General features: G+C 36.8%; 2 protein-coding genes and 1 non-coding gene across 3 annotated transcripts; all 3 read right to left on the bottom strand.

Moving 5' to 3' along the window:
• Positions 1 to 363: 363 nt before the first annotated feature.
• Positions 364 to 13,342, bottom strand: LOC143219400 (uncharacterized). The gene is made up of 4 exons (XM_076445409.1): positions 13,268 to 13,342; positions 5,508 to 5,699; positions 827 to 1,014; positions 364 to 622 (listed from the first exon to the last, which is right to left on the bottom strand). Exons 1-4 carry the CDS (start codon positions 13,340 to 13,342, stop codon positions 394 to 396), a joined length of 684 nt encoding a protein of 227 aa, XP_076301524.1. The 3' UTR covers positions 364 to 393.
• LOC143219453 (U4 spliceosomal RNA) lies at positions 10,016 to 10,151 on the bottom strand. Its single transcript, XR_013011336.1, has one exon. It is a non-coding gene; the product is annotated as a U4 spliceosomal RNA (small nuclear RNA).
• A 2,312-nt stretch (positions 13,343 to 15,654) lies between the features above and the next one.
• LOC143219394 (uncharacterized) lies at positions 15,655 to 17,024 on the bottom strand. Its single transcript, XM_076445406.1, has 4 exons — positions 16,842 to 17,024; positions 16,577 to 16,743; positions 16,219 to 16,326; positions 15,655 to 16,125 (listed from the first exon to the last, which is right to left on the bottom strand). Exons 2-4 carry the CDS (start codon positions 16,698 to 16,700, stop codon positions 16,025 to 16,027), a joined length of 333 nt encoding a protein of 110 aa, XP_076301521.1. The 5' UTR covers positions 16,701 to 16,743; positions 16,842 to 17,024; the 3' UTR covers positions 15,655 to 16,024.
• Between the last annotated feature and the right edge of the window lie 3,354 nt (positions 17,025 to 20,378).

The following is a 20,378-nucleotide window of genomic DNA, read 5'->3' as shown; positions in this document are numbered from 1 at the left end:
TAACATCTTTTTGAAAATTAACGGAGTTACAGCCGTAGGAGCACAGCGCGACGTATGTATCGTGTTTGGTATCATTTTAATCAGAGAAACGCCAGGAATAAGCTATTAAAAGTCCCATATAAACCGATTATGAAAATTAAGAAGTTTGAGAATGTGATTCACTCGAGTCAATGTTGTGGTGTTCACACCGATATACCCGAGCCGACATCGATCGTCGCCGCCCTGCGGAGCGACTCGGCCGACTCGGCGTTGACAGGCAGTGGAGTGGGTAGGCACGTCACAACGATCGCATAGACGATTCTTCACAACGAAGGAGCATTTACTGTAGCAACATAGTATGTAACCCGCTCCGACCGGCTTAATATCCGCCCCGAGCGAGTTAACCCGCTGTCTCTAGGCCCTAAGACCCGTTCTATCCGGGTTAGTCCGCGGTTCGCATCCCAGCTTTGATTTCTGTTTATCTGTATCCTTTCGTTTTTGTTTCAAGAGCGTGTATCGTCGCCAAATAGATGCTCGTGTTCTTTTCAAGACTTGTGCCAGGTCCGTGTATTTTCTTTTCTCATCGAGATTTTCGTTGCGTTCTAAATGATCTAGGATCATTTTATCCTCCTCTGGAAGGAACCTTAATTTACAAAAACATAAAATAAATATAACACACTGTGAAACTTATATTACTAATAATGTTGTACAAGGTGTTCGACTACAGGTGGGAGAAAACTTAAAAAAGGGGTGGTTCTCCATGACAATATATAACGAAAATACAGAATAAAAAATTGCAATTTTTAATTTTTCTTCAACCTGTAGTGAAACACCCTGTATATTTTACCTTCTATGCACACGGTCTGCAAACAAATTTCTAAATCTGTGGTACACACTGTATAACGTCCTGTGTGGAAGTCCGTCTGCTAAGAACTGTACAAATTTGCGTCTCTCTCTTTTACTGCGTATATTTGTTTTATTTCCTACTCGTAAGAGTAGAAATGGTTTCGTTTGCTCAGGATGCCAGTTGTGCATCTATGTAGAGACAATAAAGATTTTTAGATCAATCATAAAAGAATTTTGCTTGACATTTTATTATAAAAATATATGGTAATTATTGCGAAAGGGTCTGCGTACTCCGATTTTGATGAAATTTAAATATGATATAGATTTCGACATTTTTAACAACTTTTTCCTTTTCCAATATAGGGGGTCGCTTTTAGTTTTCGAGATATTTGCAAAAAACTATTACAAATACTGTAGTGAATTTTTCGTATTCCTGCACGCTCCGTGGCAACGTAAGCCTGTCCCGGCGCGGCGTTTTTTTACATTTTGACGCTGTAGAGATGAGAGATAAAACAGGGTGTCACTCTGGTCATACATATACAGGGTGTCCCAAAATTCGTGAAAATCCCGAGAGGGGGTGGTTCCTGAGACCATTTCAAGAGATATTTTCCTTTGCAAAAATGTTATCCGCGGCTTTGTTTAGGAGTTATTAACGAAAAACACGGACCAATCAGAGCGCGACCTAGAAGCGAGTTGCCACAGTCGGCCCGGCGCGCCAACTGTCTATTGGCCGAAATTCGTGAAAATCCCGAGAGGGGGTGGTTCCTGAGACCATTTCAAGAGATATTTTCCTTTGCAAAAATGTTATCCGCGGCTTTGTTTAGGAGTTATTAACGAAAAACACGGACCAATCAGAGCGCGACCTAGAAGCGAGTTGCCACAGTCGGCCCGGCGCGCCAACTGTCTATTGGCCGACTGTGGCAACTCGCTTCTAGGTCGCGCTCTGATTGGTCCGTGTTTTTCGTTAATAACTCCTAAACAAAGCCGCGGATAACATTTTTGCAAAGGAAAATATCTCTTGAAATGGTCTCAGGAACCACCCCCTCTCGGGATTTTCACGAATTCTGGGACACCCTGTATAGAGTGAGCTTTCAATTTTGAAAGACTACTTCTGGATTTTCGTATGCATGGTCGGGCCTTACTTACACAAGTAAGTAAACGCTAACGTCTTAGTACGACAGTAATGGTGTTTTAGAGTTATTTAAATCGAAATATATCGTGTACTACTAACTTTTCGACATACATAGGTTAGTACCTTTTTATAACGGATGTCCTGCATCGATTGATGTATTAAAAAATACCTCATTCCGTTTAAAAAAATGTCGATGACCTTGAAATCTTGTAAAAAAATGGCCTTGAGAAAAAATTTTTACCATCATCAAATTCGCCCCTTGAAACAGTACTACTTTGTTCTGTGGAGATTTTTTGTACGACTAATAACAACCGAGATATTTTGGATGTTCCCATTTAAATGCCCCACCCTGTATGTATGACCACTGTTTTCTGAGTGAGACCCTGATCTCTGTCTCATCTCCACAGCGTCAAAATGTAAACAAACGCCGCACCGGGACAAGCTTACGTTGCCACGGAGCGTGCAGGAATACAAAGAATTCAATACAGTATTAGCGATAATTTTTTGCAAATATCTCGGAAACTAAAAGCGACCCCCTATATTGGAAAAGGAAAAAGTTGTTCAAAATGTGTGTTGCTGCATAACATATTAAAATTTCATCAAAATCGGTGTACGCAGACCCTTTCGCAATAATTACCAAATATATATACAGGGTGTCCCAAAATTCCTGCACTTCCCGGGAATGGGTGCTTCCTGAGGCCATTTAAAGCATTTTCCTTTGCAAAAATGAGCATAAATCCTTCTTCTTAGATCCTTCTGATAGAAGGACAGACAACGTTTTCAAGCGGTTACACATCGACTCTGCGCACCAATCTGCAGGAAAAACTAAACATGTGAATGCCATCAATTCTAGTCTCACAGCGGTCCATCTCGTATCCTGTTTTTCGTCTAACCATCCCGTCGTTTTCCTAAACCTGCTACAGCGTGCATTTCGAATTTCGACACGCATAATGCCCTTCCTAAATTCTTCAGAAAAATCTTGCGGAAAATCAGTATCGTTCGAGCGGCGGTACAGAGAACATCTTCAAAGTCTTGTCAATTCAAAGCTAACGGTTGCTATTAACTGTGGTTTTGATAGTGATATTTAAACTAATCACTAGACTGCGGTTCTTCATGCAAAATGAAAGTTGGCTGCTGCTATTACAAGGGACAGGAGCCAAACAGATATTTGATTCTTACTGTAATCATTTTAACTAGTTGAAAATAATACATTGGTGTTTTTAAATTATTTTAATCCATCTACTGTCTTAAAATGCATATACTCATTTCTGCTACAAATGCATAAAATCCGCGATCGCATTATCTGATTGTTGTGATTTGTGCAGCATTACAAGAGATATGGCAATTAGTGCATAAGTATGTGTTGACAAATGTAAATAGTGATCGTGAGTGTGGAAAAAGTTCGATGCATCTGCGTGAAATAAACCTACGAATTATTTATCGATTCGAAAGTAAAAGTGAAATTCTGGATCGTCGACTTGACCGCGCATCCCTTAGGCCTTAGTATACCAACTATCTACCACCGGCTGTGCAGTTCGTCGACCTGGCTGTACGTCCCTTAGCTATCGGTACTGCCGTATACCTGAAGATATCTGTGCAGTTCGTCACCTAGTGACTCAGTGACACACATTTCGAAGCAGCAAATGCATTCATGGCTGAACAAGTGAGTTTTTAATTCAATCAGTATCTATACTTCTTCTCTCGTTCGGGCAAAATTGCCGATGATGTGGGTCCTCACCGATTCCTATGATCTTGAAATATGTTATAAAACTCGACGTTTTAAATATCTTTTTCCTTTGAAATAGTTGGTGGTCGACTTTTTTTGGAGATATTATTAGCAAGAGGTGTCCGCTATCATGAACACCCATATGAATTTACAAGTAACGTTTTTCACGATTATCTCGTAAACTAAACCCGACCGTCAGAAAGTCTAAAGAGAAATATTGTTCAGAATAATGGTCTTGACAGCATATCCAAAGCTCATCGAAATTGGAGAGGATTCACATCATCGAGAAATTCTTGTTCGTTGCGGTCACGGCGCGGCGCGGCGCGGCACATAGTGGGAACTTCCGACCAAACTCGATTCAAAATCAAAGAACTTTCGATAGAAATGAGGTAGAGCGATGAAATTTTTAAAAAATTAAAGCTGAAGCTTGGCAGAATATGGAGAAAATAGGTAGATTATGGTACGAACGTTTTTTAACCTTGAGAATATTCGTTAAAGTTCCACAATTTCAAGAAAATGTGGTTTCTCCGTTACCACGCCCGAAAAATTTTTTTTAAACATGCTATATATCATTTACCGAAGATTTTTGCACGCCGAATTAAAATCTGGTCTCAAAATTTGTCTACGACCTCAGGATTTTGCAAGAAATCGATTTTTGTGAACAGAACTAACGTAATCATTTTTTCGTTGAAATGATTTGATAACCCACTAGTTTGAAGGTATATTGTATTCTCATATATAAAACACAATAAAATTAAACATAATGAAGTATTTGAACGTTTATTTGACGTATATCACTTGACGAACGATCACCCGACGTATCGCTGCGATTGTCGCTGGCACTCCTTGTAGGCTGTGTGATGGTAATGTAATTTAAAATAGATATCTATTTTACACGATTATATTTTCATTTACACAGGAAGTTAGGTAAGTAGTTAATCTTTTTAACTTATTTCTCTACCTTATTCTTATTTTTATCACCAGAAGTTAAAGAATTCGTTGATGAGAAGTAAGTTAAAAAGATTAAATACTTACCTTACTTCCTGTGTAAATGAAAATATAATCATGGGAAATAGATGTCTAATTTAAATTACATTACAGTCACACAGCCTACAAGGAGTGCCAGCGACAATCGCAACGATAGGTCGGGTGATCGTTCGTCAAGTGATATACGTCAAATAAACGTTCAAATACTTCATTATGTTTAATTTTATTGTGTTTTATATATGAGAATACAATATACCTTCAAACTAGTGGGTTATCAAATCATTTCAACGAAAAAATGATTACGTTAGTTCTGTTCACAAAAATCGATTTCGTGCAAAATCCTGAGGTCGTAGACAAATTTTGAGACCAGATTTTAATTCAGCGTGAAAAAATCTTCGGGAAATGATATATAGCATGTTTAAAAAAAATTTTTCGGGCGTGGTAACGGAGAAACCACATTTTCTTGAAATTGTGGAACTTTAACGAATATTCTCAAGGTTAAAAAACGTTCGTACCATAATCTACCTATTTTCTCCATATTCTGCCAAGCTTCAGCTTTAATTTTTTAAAAATTTCATCGCTCTACCTCATTTCTATCGAAAGTTCTTTGATGTTGAATCGAGTTTGGTCGAAAGTTCCCACTATGCGACGTACCACCGACGCTCGCCTGCCGGTGCTCTGATTGATCAGTGTTTTTCGTTAATAACTCCTAAACAAAGCCGCATCGGCCATTTTTGCTAACGAAAATGTCGCTTCAAATGACGTCAGGAACCTCTCATTTCCGGTTGTTGAAGGAATTTTGGGACACCCTGTATATAATGGTGTCAAATGACAAACCTCGCAGAATAAGTTCCAATTTTGTTTGATTATTTTATCCTCCGAAGAATCGAAATACCCCTTATGGATACTCGCGTATTCTTCGAACTCGTCCATCTCTTCTTCGGTTGGAGGACGAGATCCTGCGCGTGGCTCCACCCTGTGCTGGGGCAATATAGGGTTGCACAACTTAATTTTTAGGTTTCGCAAGACCTGTAATGATAAAAAGAGCTTGCAATTCTTCGAATCCAAAAGCTTTCACTTGTGCTTTACAGTAAACTATTAATATAGAAATTTATACCGACATACTACAGAGATATCTCAAAGATATCTGAAAGACGCCTGCCGCAAGATATAAATACGTCTAAAAGACGTCTGTAAAGTCATTTTCCCTTATTTTTCTTGTCTTTTACACGTCCTTTTACGTCTTTTATACGTCTTACAATTAGTTACAAAACTGTGCAACTTAAAGACGACATTCAAAAGAATTTTTGTCGTCTTAAAGACGCCTTTTACAGACGTCTAAAAAGTCGCCTAAAAGACGTACGTTTAAGAAATCTATTAGGCATTTTTTGGGCATCTTTAGGTGTCGTTTTAGGGGCCTTCTAGGCTTCTTTTATGCATCTTTTACACGTCTTTGTAGGGGTCTTTCAGGCATCTTTTAAACGTCTTTTTATGCATCTTTCCAGCATCTTTTAAATGTCTTTTTCAGACGCCTAAAATTTTCAAATTTAAGAAAAAGTTATAAATAAATTAGAATCTATATACAGGGTGTTTGGCTACAGGTGGGAGAAAATTTAAGGGGTGGTACTCGACGATAATATAAGACAAAAATTAAGAATAAAAAATTGCGATTTCGGCTTCGTTATTTAGTTATTAACAATTAAAAATCCGCCTAAAATGCTGCAACACTCCTAACAAAAGTGTACGTTGCGTACGTCACACGGGCGCGCGACAGTCTCGTATCAAGTGACAAACGCATGCATACCTTGGTTCTCATTTGGGGCCCCAGCGAGGTGAAAATGTTTAAAAAATCGTTGGACGACATTGAACCTACCTACTCGTTAAAATCCACAAGGACATTTCTAATATCCGCCCTATGGAATTATCGAGTAGAAGAGGTCAATGCCCTTTCACTTTTAAATTCTTCTCGCACATATCCACAAATCCTTATCCTGCACTATAATTGTTCATAACACCGTTCTTAGTATACTGGAATAAACGTTCTAGCACTATTTACAATATCATACACACGCACTACGAGTTTACAGAGAGTACAAGTTTACTGAGGGGAATGAGGAGAATGTAAAGGACTGGTAATCCTTTAATGTTGAAACACTGCACGTTATTGAACTTGATTTACGTCGCGAGACTCGCTCACAGACGGAACGGATATCTTGAGGTCGTGTGTGATTTCTGAGAACGGATATCTACGACGCGTGCAAGAAGAATCGTCCATACAAGCTATGTAGCATCTGTATGCACACTGACTCAAGACAGCTGATGAGGTCGATGCCAGATCGATAAAACAAATGAAGATCTACAGCAAACTACCGCCCAAACATCGCGCGTTGCTATACCAATACATTGTCTATCCTGTTTTCATGAATTTCGTGATTCTTTCTCATTCTGTCTGTGACCGCGAAATATCTCATGTGTGTGCATTGACCACATCCACATCAGCTGTCTTGAATTAGTGTGCATACGGATGCTAGCTTGTACGAACGATTCTTCTCGCACGCGTCGAAGATTTCCGTTCGCAGAAATCGCATGACCTCAAAGATATCCGTTCCGTCTGTGAGCGAGTCTCGCGACGTAAATCAAGTTCAATAAAGTGCAGTGTTTCAACATTAAAGGATTACCAGTTCTTTATATTCTCCTGATTCCCCTCAGTAAACTTGTACTCTCTGTAAACTCGTAGTGCGTGTGTATGATATTGTAAGTAGTGCTAGAGCGTTTACTCCAGTATATTAAGTACGGTGTTATGAACAATTATAGTGCAGGATAAGGATTTGTGGATATGTGTGAGAAGAATTTAAAAGTGAAAGGGCATTGACCTCTTCTACTCGATAATTCCATAGGGCGGATATTAGAAATGCCCTTGTGGATTTTAACGAGTAGGTAGGTTCAATGTCGTCCAACGATTTTTTAAACATTTTCACCTCGCTGGGGCCCCAAATGAGAACCAAGGTATGCATGCGTTTGTCACTTGATACGAGACTGTCGCGCGCCTGTATGACGTACGCAACGTACACTTTTGTTAGAAGTATTGCAGCATTTTAGGCGGATTTTTAATTGTTTATAAATAAATAACGAAGCCGAAATCGCAATTTTTTTATTCTTCATTTTCGTCTTATATTATCGTCGAGAACCACCCCTTAAATTTTCTACCACCTGTAGCTAAACACCCTGTAGATATATACAATACATATACAGGCTGTCCCACCCGATTTCGACCCCTTGATTTTCTCGCTATTGTTACTCGTAGCAAAAAATGTTTCAGCAGACGCTTGAATGGTATCGCGTGGAGCATATTTTGATGTTATTAGTTTTTTCGTGAGTGGATGCGTAAAGGTCATTTAAAGGTCAACTTTGTTTTTTTAAATGGAATGAGGTATCTTTAACTTCCCGGTTTTATAGGGAAGTTATTGTAATGACCCCGAAAATCGAAAATCGATTTTTTAGCAGATCTTCACGTTTCATGGTCTCTTTGCAGTCATTTTAGACTATTTTCAGCAAAATGTTCGTATGTGTGTGTGTATGTGTGTGTATGTGTGTGCGTATGTATGTTCGTGAGTATGGTATCAAATTTTTCGTTAACGTTTTCTGAAAAAGTAACAAAGCGATCAGAATGATGAATGATGCAATCGATGTGCCACGCTGTAACTTAGAGCTGATTAGATTTTGGTCCACTTTGGTCCAGTAGTTTTTTAGTTTTTTTCGAAAGAAGTTGATTCAACAATGCAATTTATACGAGAGAACGGAAATTTTTTCACCGAAGAAACAAACGTAATTATATAAAAAAATTTTTATCAATTTTTTTAAAATTAAAAAAAATTTTTTTTTATTTTTTTTGTACCTTATGCTAATGTCACCGCTTACAATAATCGAAAATTATCCCAATGCAACAGTGAGTTAATCATCTCTACTGCCGAGGATACATATTCAAAGAATATCGATGAAAGTACAAAAAAAAATTTATATTACCATCTTTAAAAAAACAATCAGTTCAAAACGAATTATTAACTGATATTAAATTGAAAATTAATATAAAATATACGATAATTATTAATGACATTGATGTTGAAGACGGATTAGTTAATGGAGCGCATGCGGAATATTAAAATTTATTATACTTTTCAAGAAAATACTAAAATTCCGTCTATATTGTGGTTAGATTTACAATTGGCCAGAGTAGGAGTGAAAGTAAGAACTCGTTATCGTGATTATACGAAAAATGCAAATATTGATCAAAATTTAACACCAATAATAAAAATATCGAATCAAGTAAATATGTCGAGTGAGGAAAAATATCAAATCACACGTAGTCAATTTCCAGTGGTTCCTGCTGAAGCGATTACGATTCATATAAGTCAGGGACAAACATACGAGAAAGTATGCACTGAGCAGAGTTTCAAAATTGAGCAGTTTATATATTTTGGGACAATTTAAATTAACAGTATCGAAGAAAACCAAGATCAATACTGCAAACCCGGATAATGAGGAGTTGTATCGTTTGCGAAAAACTAATTAAGACAATTTATTTTGCAACATTAGTATGCTATAACAAGGAACCAAGCGAGCAACGAGCCTACGATGTTGGTTTAATGTGACGCCATATAGCAAACATTTTGATAAGTAGAACACTATTGAATTTCCCTGAAAACGTATAATCTTATTAAAACGTACTAAAAATAATGATAATAATATACTGCAACTAACGAATCGGGAAGTTCTTTGTGTGGCTCTTGGAGAGTCACACACCAAATAAAAAACATTAATAGCTGCAGGCCCTACTAGTCATGTGTACCACTAACCCTCTCGCAAGAGCAGTCCTACCCGCGAGCGAGCGAAGCGAGCGAGCAACAATAACCCTCTAGTTTTTATACATCAATCGATGCAGCTGGATATTCGTTATAAAAAAGTAGTAACCTATGTATGTCGAAAAGCTAATAGTTCAGGAGATATTTCAATTTCAATAACTCTAAACTACCATTACTGTCGTACTAAGACGTTAGTGTTTACTTACTTGTGTAACGTCTTAGTACGACAGTAATGGTATTTTAGAGTTATTGAAATTGTAATATCTCCTGAACTATTAGCTTTTCGACATACATAGGTTAGTACTTTTTTATAACGAATGTCCAGCTGCATCGATTGATGTATAAAAAAATATCTCATTCCATTTAAAAAAACAAAGTTGAACTTTATATGACCTTTACGCGTCCTCTCACAAAAAAACTAATAACATCAAAATATGCTGCACTCGATACCATTCAAGCCTCTGCTGAAACATTTTTTGCTACGAGTAACAATAGCGAGAAAAAAAATTTGTTACATTATGTAACATAAATATTGTATGTATATTTGAATAAAGTTTTCAACTAGTAATAATCGCACCTCGGTAGAGCCTCATTGGTTACGATATCGCCACTGTGTAAAGCTTGTATATTTGAATATTAAAAACAGGTTGGATGTATATTTAATACTACGTGAATATGTATACAATATTTTGTGCTACTAACCAGATAGCACAGGACGTCTTACAGACGTCGTTTTCTCGTCATTTTTACGCCTTTACGTCTTACGTCTCTAAAAGACGCCCTTTATACGTCCACAACGGCATCTTATTGAGACGTCGTTTTTAAGGTTGAAGGAAGGACCTTTTATACGTCTCATTTCTGCCGTAAAAACGACGTCTCCAAAATGACGCCTTTATGGATGTGTAAAAGCCGTCTCTTCGGAGAAGTCGTTTTTGCGGCAAGAATGAGACGTACAAAAGAGGATTTTTCCCGGACTGAGGAACTTGTAAATATAGAACTGTAAAATAAATCTTTATTTAATATTGAAAGTAAAATGTTTACTTTTAATTTACTTTGAATTCGTGTATGTCACTTAATCGACAGACATTTATATTATAAGAACATTAATCAATTAATTAACGTTAACTAATTAACATTAATTAATTAACGCGTCAGCGTTAGTGGGAAGAGTGGGGGAAGCAAAGGCGGGCCTCGCTGCGCAGCTGGACGAGGGGCGGAAGGGTAAGGGGCCTGGCGAGACTAGAATATGGTAACCCTGGTCCCGAGTTCGAATCCCTCCAACTGCATAAAAATTTCTGAATTGTAATAAGGTCTTTTCGAAGACCAATTCCCTCAAACAGTGCATGAAAGTAGTAACATATATACATATAGATTCTAATTTTTTTATAACATTTTCTTACATTTGAAGATTTTATGCGTCTGAAAAAGACGTCTAAAAGATGCCGGAAAAATGCGTGAAAAGTCGCCTAAAAGATGCCCCGAAAGACGCGTAAAAGACGTTTAAAAGATGCCTGAAGGATCTCCAAAAAGATGTGTAAAAGATGTGCATAGATATTTCATAGATAGAATAATAAATATTTCCTAGTGAAAACTACATTGTCAATGTAAGTGACAAGTGAACCTATTTCTTAATTGTAATTTAATAAATAATAAATGTTTCCAAACACATTGAGTAGGTATCTAATTACCTTTTTTTAGTGCCATTCTAACGTTAAGTAATTGCAACTACCCATTACAATTACTTGTAATTGCAACTACCAATTACAATTACTTTTGTAATCGCATTAAAATTACTTGGGAATTGCAAAAATAATATTACAATTATATGTAATTGTAATTGGTAACTGCAATTACAAGCAACTACAATTACAAGCAAGTGCAATTACCAATTACAATTACATGTAATTGAAACGTAATGTAAAAAAAACCGCAAAAACGACGTCTACAAAAAGACGTCTTTATGGACGTATAAAGGGTGTCTTTCAGAGACGTAAAGACGTAAAAAAGACGAGAAAGCGACGTCTGTAAGACGTAATATGCTATCTGGGACGTATCTATTGGGTTGGAACGAAAGTTAGTAGCGTTTGTAAATTAAAATTTAAAGCTAAAATTCAGATATTTATTCAGAGATTTATTCCATCCCATATTTTCCATTCTGTTCTATTAACTCTTGCCATTTTCGAGGTAACTTCTCGTGTTATTGAATAAACATATGAATAAATACCTTAATTTTATCTTCGATTCTTAATTTGAAAACGCTACGAACTTTCTTTCCAACCCAGTATATTACGATAATGAGATAGCAAAGTCCTGAGGCAGTTACAGTAGTGGACAAAAGTTTAAGGACGCTCTAAAAAAGACGATAACTATTTTGTTATTGTACTATACGATTTGCACTTTTTTTGGAAGCTAGATCAATGAGTTTACTACAGGATGTGAAAAGTAAATTTTTTCAAAGATTGCAATGAAAAAATACTAAAAGTTGCATTTTCAACTTTTTTATGCGGACCTATATTGAAAATGTAAAAAATTCGTTTTGTCGATCTGTATCAATTTAACATATTCTGAAAATTTCGTCAAAATCGGTCGACGTTGCAATGAACTACATACAAACGTTTAAAGATGGTAAAAATTGCAGATTTCCACGATTTTCGGCCTCTAACTACAATAAATCTAAGGATTCTTAAATCTTTCAATGCCTGTTGTTTTTTTCCCGAACCAATCGATTTCGATGAAACTTTCACAGTGCATATAATTGACACAGACCTACAAAATGTATTTTTTAAATTTTCAACAATTCCGATCAATTGCATTTTGAAAAAATTTCGTTTCACATCCTGTAGTAAACTAATTGCTCTAGCTTTCCAAAAAAGATCAAATCATATAACACAATATTAAAATAATTTTAATTTTCTATTTTTATATTTTATATTTTTATTAATTTTCTCCTGGAGAAAAAGACTCCAGGACGTGTCCTACGAGTTTCAAAATATACACGAATACACATGTTATACATTCATTTTTCAGAATCAAATTATACCAATTTTTTAAAATTCTGCGGGGTGCTCAAGGTACCCCTTTTTATCGAAAATTTTACTTTACTGAGGCTAAAATTGCCGCGCTTGCGCGTGAAATCTTGCACCAATATCTCTCCTCTAATTCTGTTCGGCCGAAAAACATACAATGTATGCAAGCATAAAAAAAACTAAATCAATATAACAGGGCAACCGTAAAATAACATGATAAAATCTCAGTTTTACATAAGTTAACATGAATAGAATCATCGAGTAAAATATATTGTGATATTATTTCGAGACAGAACCGAGTACTATCTCATGAGACACCCGGGTAGGTAGCTTACCCAAGTATGTACATACCCGGGTATCTCATAAGTCACTGCTCTAATATCTGTGGTTGCCAGGAAGAACGCCGCATGTCACAATTTCAAAAAATTTCAGTTTATGCATTAATTGAGATTTATAGTATAGAGGATTTACGTCTTTATCAGAAAGAAAGTCATGAAAATAAATTCGAAAGGCTTTTTGCAAGAAAGACATAATCCAATTGAACCGATATCCTATGGCAAAAGATTAGTAACCAAAATCTTAAACAGCAATATCTCGAAAGTGAAATTATGTGACATGCGGCGTACTTCCTGACAACCACAGATATATGGTGCATAATGAAGGAATTCATTTTTAATTAAATAATATCAGTAAACAATTCTTGCAAAATTACCTGTGTATCTTCCTTAGATAATCTATTAGAATTGCGAATATTCTGCGCTTCTTTCGCCACGTTCTCGAAAGACATTTTGTCTACTGTACGTGATGGTCTTCAGATTCGTGACTAACTGAATGCAGATCCGTTCGACACGTGCGAGACCAGCGACTGATGGGTTTCTGTTTTTCGATCGAATTCTTTTCGATCCTCGCAAAACATAAACGCATCAGTCACTGGACTCGAACGCGCTGAGCGGGTCTGTATTCACTACTATGTATATGGTTCACGTGTATTGTAGTATACGTTCAAAACCGCGATCTCTAATAGAAATATCATACTGATATTATTACATTAAGATTATAAAGTCGATATAATGCGTAAGATAAATACAAAACGACAAAAAAACTATTGGAAAAAATGTATTCTAAATAAATTTGTTGTAATTTTGTAATTAATAAACATATATAATAACACTCATAACAATAATATAAATATATATACGTAAAGATAGTTGTGCTCATGAATCTATTGTACATTACTGTAGTACATCATATAACTATCTTACTACATAATTTCTACCGTTAAAATACACAGGTCCTGTTTTACCTTTCCTTTTCTCTGGTCACTTTATGACTCTCTCGGTGACGACTACTATTCTTTGCGTATTTTACCTTAAAATATTTTCTAAATATTTCAATATATCTTCTAAAAAAATTTCTACAAATTTATTAGGATATAGTCAGAAATTCCAAAAAAAAAGAATTAATCAATTAAAAAGAAGTAGATGCATGACGGGCGCGAACATACTATAAGCAGGTCCATAGTTGAACGGCTAACTTTTTTTTGTGTGTAACAGAGCGTTTATTGTGCCAATTAAAAAAAACATATCTATATACATATATAAATATACATACGTGTATATACGAAGGAACAACAAACTTAAACGCACAAAAAGTACAATTAATTGTACCTCGTAAACGGTTGGAAATAGAAGATGTTACAAGTAAAAGTTGAATAGTGTATCAGACGGTGCATAATATGCAACTAATTGTATGCACTTTTGTGCATCGGCGCATCAGAAAATTGCAACTGCGCTTTTTTTTAAATGGAATGTCCTATATTTTATAACATAGTTCGATGGAATATCAAATTCTGAGTATAATAGTCTTGAACTTCATATGTCCTAAATCTAATAGTTTCCGAGATATTATCGAAACAATTCTCTTTCTTCTTTCGATAATATCTCGTTAACTATTAGGTTTAGCACATATGAGGTTCAATCAACTCGATTGAAAGCAGCGTCATCTGAAAGGACGCAAACTCATGGCAGAGTAGAGGATCCCTTCAGGTGGCGCTGCTTTAAATTGAGTTGATTGGACGCCATCGACACCATGGTGTTGGAATTCGTCCAATCAACTCGATTGAAAGCAGCGCCACCTAAAGGGACGTAAACACCTTAGACCATATATGCTTATAGACCCGGCATAGGTATAGTCCATGGACCTACAGGACTGAGCATAAGGTAGGGTTTTAGGCGAGAGGGGGCACCAAGCGAACGGGGAGGGATGGTCGCATGAAATTACCTTAGACCATATATACCAATAGACCCGGCATAGGTATAGTATGTGTATAGGAAAACCATGGACATAGGAATAAGGGGACGGAGCATATCGCTGCGGGGTGGAAGCCAGTTTTGGGGTGCGGGGAATGACGATCACGTGGTACTCTGGTGCTCAACTGGTGATTGGTTGTGATCGCGCAAGCGCATTCGTACTTTTAGAAGACATTTGGCTGATCTGACCATGGACATAGGAATAAGGGGACGGAGCACAAAGTGTTACTTTGGGCGAGGGGAGTGAAGCCAAATCCGCGGAGCGGGGAGCACGGTCACGTGGTACTCTGGTGCTCAACTGGTGATTGGTTCTAGCATATACGCGCGAAATTTGAAGATGAGACTTTTAGTTTGTTAACAATTATAAATTACGATAGAATATTTTCAATAAAATAAAGAAACAAAGTGTTTTATTTATAAATGCATATCAAAATTAAACGGTTAAAAGTTAGAATCTATAGATATGAAAAATCTGTTTGGTATTTAATTTTATAAATACATAAAACATTGTTATTTAGAAATAGGAATAACTAGGATATTATCTTTTACTTTTCTGCACTTAAGAAACTTTAACGAATGTGCAACAGTATATAACTGATCACTATATAAGTAAATATCGGTTAGTTTTATAATGAAATATCAAAAATGTCATAAAATGCTAATCCAATTACTTAAATATTAAATTGTACAATTGTTAATATCTATTGCATAAAAGGGATTAGGATGTATTATTAATAATTTTCGTAACAAAATTGGGTTTTGTCAATTTTATTATTATTTAATATATTACATTATGTCTATAATTTAATGTCAAAGCGAATGTTCTTATTGTTAGTTCTTATTAAACTGTTTGTTGACACTTATACCCCTATTCTTCCATAACTGTCTTTCAAAGTCTTTCAAAATTTCTTTTCACATCCTTTAGTAAACTAATTGCTCTAGCTTCCCAAAAAAGTTCAAATCGTATAGTACAATATTAAAAAAGTTATCGTCTTCTTTAGAGCGGTCTTAAACTTTTGTCCGCTACTATATATCTTCTAACATCTGCAATTCTTCAGTCGCTAACATATTCTTGTCCCTCAATGAGTCCAGGATTCCCTTCAAAGAGCAAATTTTTGATTTCTTTCGTCGAAGGCTTTGCTGCAGATCTTTTATCTTTCTTATATAAAATTTCTTGTGTCTTGCAGTTGTTTTTGAAGGTATTCTTTTTCCAAAGAGCTTTCCTCTTTCTTCGGTGACATACTTGTAGACTGATCCACAACTAAAAAGCATTAAAAATATAATGCATAAGAAATATTAATTTTGTAGAAAATTATTAGATATATTATATTAAATAGAATGAAATATTTCTTACAGTCACTGCATCCAGGGATGGGAGATGTTGTTCTATCTACTTTAGATGTATCCGATGCAGAAGTTGACGGCATAATTATATCATTTTGAGTATCCTCAATTGCACGTTCTAAACAAATATACAAAAGGTACTGTATAAAGCAATGCACAAGTTGAGCTGTGGATGAGCCGAGCAAAACAGATACACCATCGAAACTCATATTATATCTGACTATTCATTAAGACATACATGAAAATGACAGCATATGTACAGAGCTCGTTGGCCTGTATAAATCTCCCTTAACACAGAATGTATCCCCCGTTTTATATAGGAATCTAATGTATTTCCTAATCTTGATAATAGTAACATTATTTCATACCTATATATGGTAGTGCATTTGGTGCAAGTATCCTTCTACCATGTACAATCTTGAAGTCATTTTCTGTAAAATGTGCGGAACAGATTCTTGCTCCATTTGGAATCAACTCTACATTTAGCTGCATTATATCTGCCCAAAACGATTTTAGCTTTTCATCCTTTGGAAACCTATTACAAAATTAATTCAGTGTATAACTTTATATCATTTGTCTCATTTTAATAATACAATATAATTTTTATGTACACAAATAGAATATTTTTCTTACCGATGATATGTGAGAAGTTATTAATATTGTTTACTTGTCTTTCTCCCAAAATCGGACGATGTCTCTTACGATTTTTACAATACACAACGGCATTGTCTAATTTTTAAAACTTATAATTCACTTCTCTGTCCGCGTCAGTGAGCGTTAGTCGGTGTCAGACAGTGTCAGATGATCCAGTCAGAACCATGGACATAGGAATAAGGGGACGGAGCATATCGCTGCGGGGGAAGCCAGTTTTGGGGTGCGGGGAACGACGATCACGTGGTCACATTTGTTTAGAACGTGCAATTGAGGATACTCAAAATGATATAATTATGCCGTCAACTTCTGCATCGGATACATCTAAAGTAGATAGAACAACATCTCCCATCCCTGGATGCAGTGACTGTAAGAAATATTTCATTCTATTTAATATAATATATCTAATAATTTTCTACAAAATTAATATTTCTTATGCATTATATTTTTAATGCTTTTTAGTTGTGGATCAGTCTACAAGTATGTCACCGAAGAAAGAGGAAAGCTCTTTGGAAAAAGAATACCTTCAAAAACAACTGCAAGACACAAGAAATTTTATATAAGAAAGATAAAAGATCTGCAGCAAAGCCTTCGACGAAAGAAATCAAAAATTTGCTCTTTGAAGGGAATCCTGGACTCATTGAGGGACAAGAATATGTTAGCGACTGAAGAATTGCAGATGTTAGAAGATATATAGTAGCGGACAAAAGTTTAAGACCGCTCTAAAGAAGACGATAACTTTTTTAATATTGTACTATACGATTTGAACTTTTTTGGGAAGCTAGAGCAATTAGTTTACTAAAGGATGTGAAAAGAAATTTTGAAAGACTTTGAAAGACAGTTATGGAAGAATAGGGGTATAAGTGTCAACAAACAGTTTAATAAGAACTAACAATAAGAACATTCGCTTTGACATTAAATTATAGACATAATGTAATATATTAAATAATAATAAAATTGACAAAACCCAATTTTGTTACGAAAATTATTAATAATACATCCTAATCCCTTTTATGCAATAGATATTAACAATTGTACAATTTAATATTTAAGTAATTGGATTAGCATTTTATGACATTTTTGATATTTCATTATAAAACTAACCGATATTTACTTATATAGTGATCAGTTATATACCCAGACAACCAACTGCTCCGTTCTGCAGCTGTACTGCGCCGCAGCTATGTCGCGTTTTGGATCCCTGCTGCCGCGCCACTGCACGGAGAACGGGGCTCGATTTTGCCTCGCCGTAAGAGGGCAACACGGTCGCGCCAGGTCGCATTAATGTAGGACGTGCTATGTGGTAGATGTCGCTAAAGTAAATGTCTATTATACAAATGTGTAGCAGCAGCAGTCTTTCTTTTTACTGACAAAATTAATATTTTTATTTAAATTACATACTACATACTATCAGGTCGTTCGGAAAGTAATTTCGTTTATCGTGTAGGGATGGCAATGCTTCCGTTTGTCATTACTAGACTGCGAATCTTTCTGCAAAGTAGAAATTGACTACATCGATTGCAAGAAATAGAAATCAAATTGAATGTTATTTCTTCAGCAAAGGAGAAAACGAAATGACTTTCCGAACGAGCTAATACATTAACATATTACAATAGGAGAGCTGCATAAAGTCTAAATAAAATCAATCTCATCATTTTCATACAAAGAAACATTTACCAGTTACTTTTAAGGTTCGGTAGGTGTAGAGGGTTGAAACGTCTTCGTGCAAAAAAAATGTGTCGTAGAAGGGAAAAGAAACTTAATTTATAATTTTCGGCTCGAGCGCGTTTCCAGCTACCCGAGTGCATCGGGCTGCCCGGGAGTGTCTCGATCTCGTCGGGCGGGTTCGGAAAGAATCGGACAAGTTCGGGCGAGCGAGTTTTCGCGCTACTCGAGATTCAATTCTGCGTTCGCACAAACTTGTCCGCTTCTGTCTGACGTCTGAACGCTCTCGACGAAGTCGAACCACTCTCGGGCCACCAGGCCACCCGATGGTGTGTCACGGATAGTCTGCGGATCTTTCTGCAAAATAAAAATTTACTATATCGATTGCAAGAAATAGAAATCAAATTGAATTGAATTGTTTCTTCAGCAAAGGAGAAAACGAAATGACTTTCCGAACGAGCCAATACATTATAACATATTACAAGGAGAGCTGCATAAAGTCTAAATAAAATCAATCTCATCACTTTCATACAAAGAAACATTTACCAGTTACTTTTAAGGTTCGGTAGGTGTAGAGTGTTGAAATTTATAATTTTCGGCTCGAGCGCGTTTCAAGCTACCCGAGTGCATCGGGCTGCCAAGGGGTTTCGAGCTGCCCGGGAGTGTCTCGATCTCGTCGGGCGGGTTCGGAAAGAATCGGACAAGTTCGGGCGAGCGAGTTTTCGCGCTACTCGAGATTCAATTCTGCGTTCGCACAAACTTGTCCGCTTCTGTCTGACGTCTGAACGCTCTCGACGAAGTCGAGCCACTCTCGGGCCACCAGGCCACCCGATGGTGTGTCACGGATAGTCTGCGGATCTTTCTGCAAAATAAAAATTTACTATATCGATTGCAAGAAATAGAAATCAAATTGAATTGAATTGTTTCTTCAGCAAAGGAGAAAACGAAATGACTTTCCGAACGAGCCAATACATTATAACATATTACAAGGAGAGCTGCATAAAGTCTAACTAAATTAATCTCATCACTTTCATACAAAGAAACATTTACCAGTTACTTTTAAGGTTCGGTAGGTGTAGAGTGTTGAAATTTATAATTTTCGGCTCGAGCGCGTTTCAAGCTACCCGAGTGGATCGGACTGCTAAGGGGTTTCGAGCTGCCCGGGAGTGTCTCGATCTCGTCGGGCGGGTTCGGAAAGAATCGGACAAGTTCGGGCGAGCGAGTTTTCGCGCTACTCGAGATTCAATTCTGCGTTCGCACGAACTTGTCCGCTTCTGTCTGACGTCTGAACGCGCTCGACGAAGTCGAGCCACTCTCGGGCCACCGGGCCACCTGATGGTGTGTCACGGATAGACTGCGGATCTTTATGCAAAATAAAAAATGTCAGCGTCGATTACAGGAAATAGAAACTAAATTGAATGTCATCTCTTCCCTTAATGATTTTAATAGAGGAGAAACCATATATTGACATCTTCAATTTAAAAAATTTTCCAACAACTATCAATTTCATCTACTCAAGTTTGCTATAAATGCATAAAGATCCGCAGTCTATTCGTGACATATCAAGCGGCCCGAGAGTGGCTCGACTTCGTCGAGTGATTTGAAAATTACAGTCAAAGCGTGTTGGTCGAGGAAGTGTCGACTTCCAGCTCAATAGTAATGACCTGTCATAAATCTCTCTGTAGAGAACAGCCCCGGGAACGGCACTGAAGAAATCGAGTCTACCGGGTTCGGTCTGCCTGGGTCTGCCTAGCCCGACCCCAGCCGCGCGCCCGTGGTCTGCCTAGCCCGACCCCAGCCGCGAGCCCGTAGTCTCAATGTGTTGACTTCGATGGCGCACGCTGCGTAGTATGT

This window comes from Lasioglossum baleicum, unplaced genomic scaffold, assembly GCF_051020765.1.
Source record: "Lasioglossum baleicum unplaced genomic scaffold, iyLasBale1 scaffold0028, whole genome shotgun sequence".
NCBI classification, from domain to species: Eukaryota; Metazoa; Arthropoda; class Insecta; order Hymenoptera; family Halictidae; genus Lasioglossum; species Lasioglossum baleicum.
Note: the sequence above shows the minus strand (reverse complement) of the source record. Positions and strands in the feature narration are given on the sequence as shown.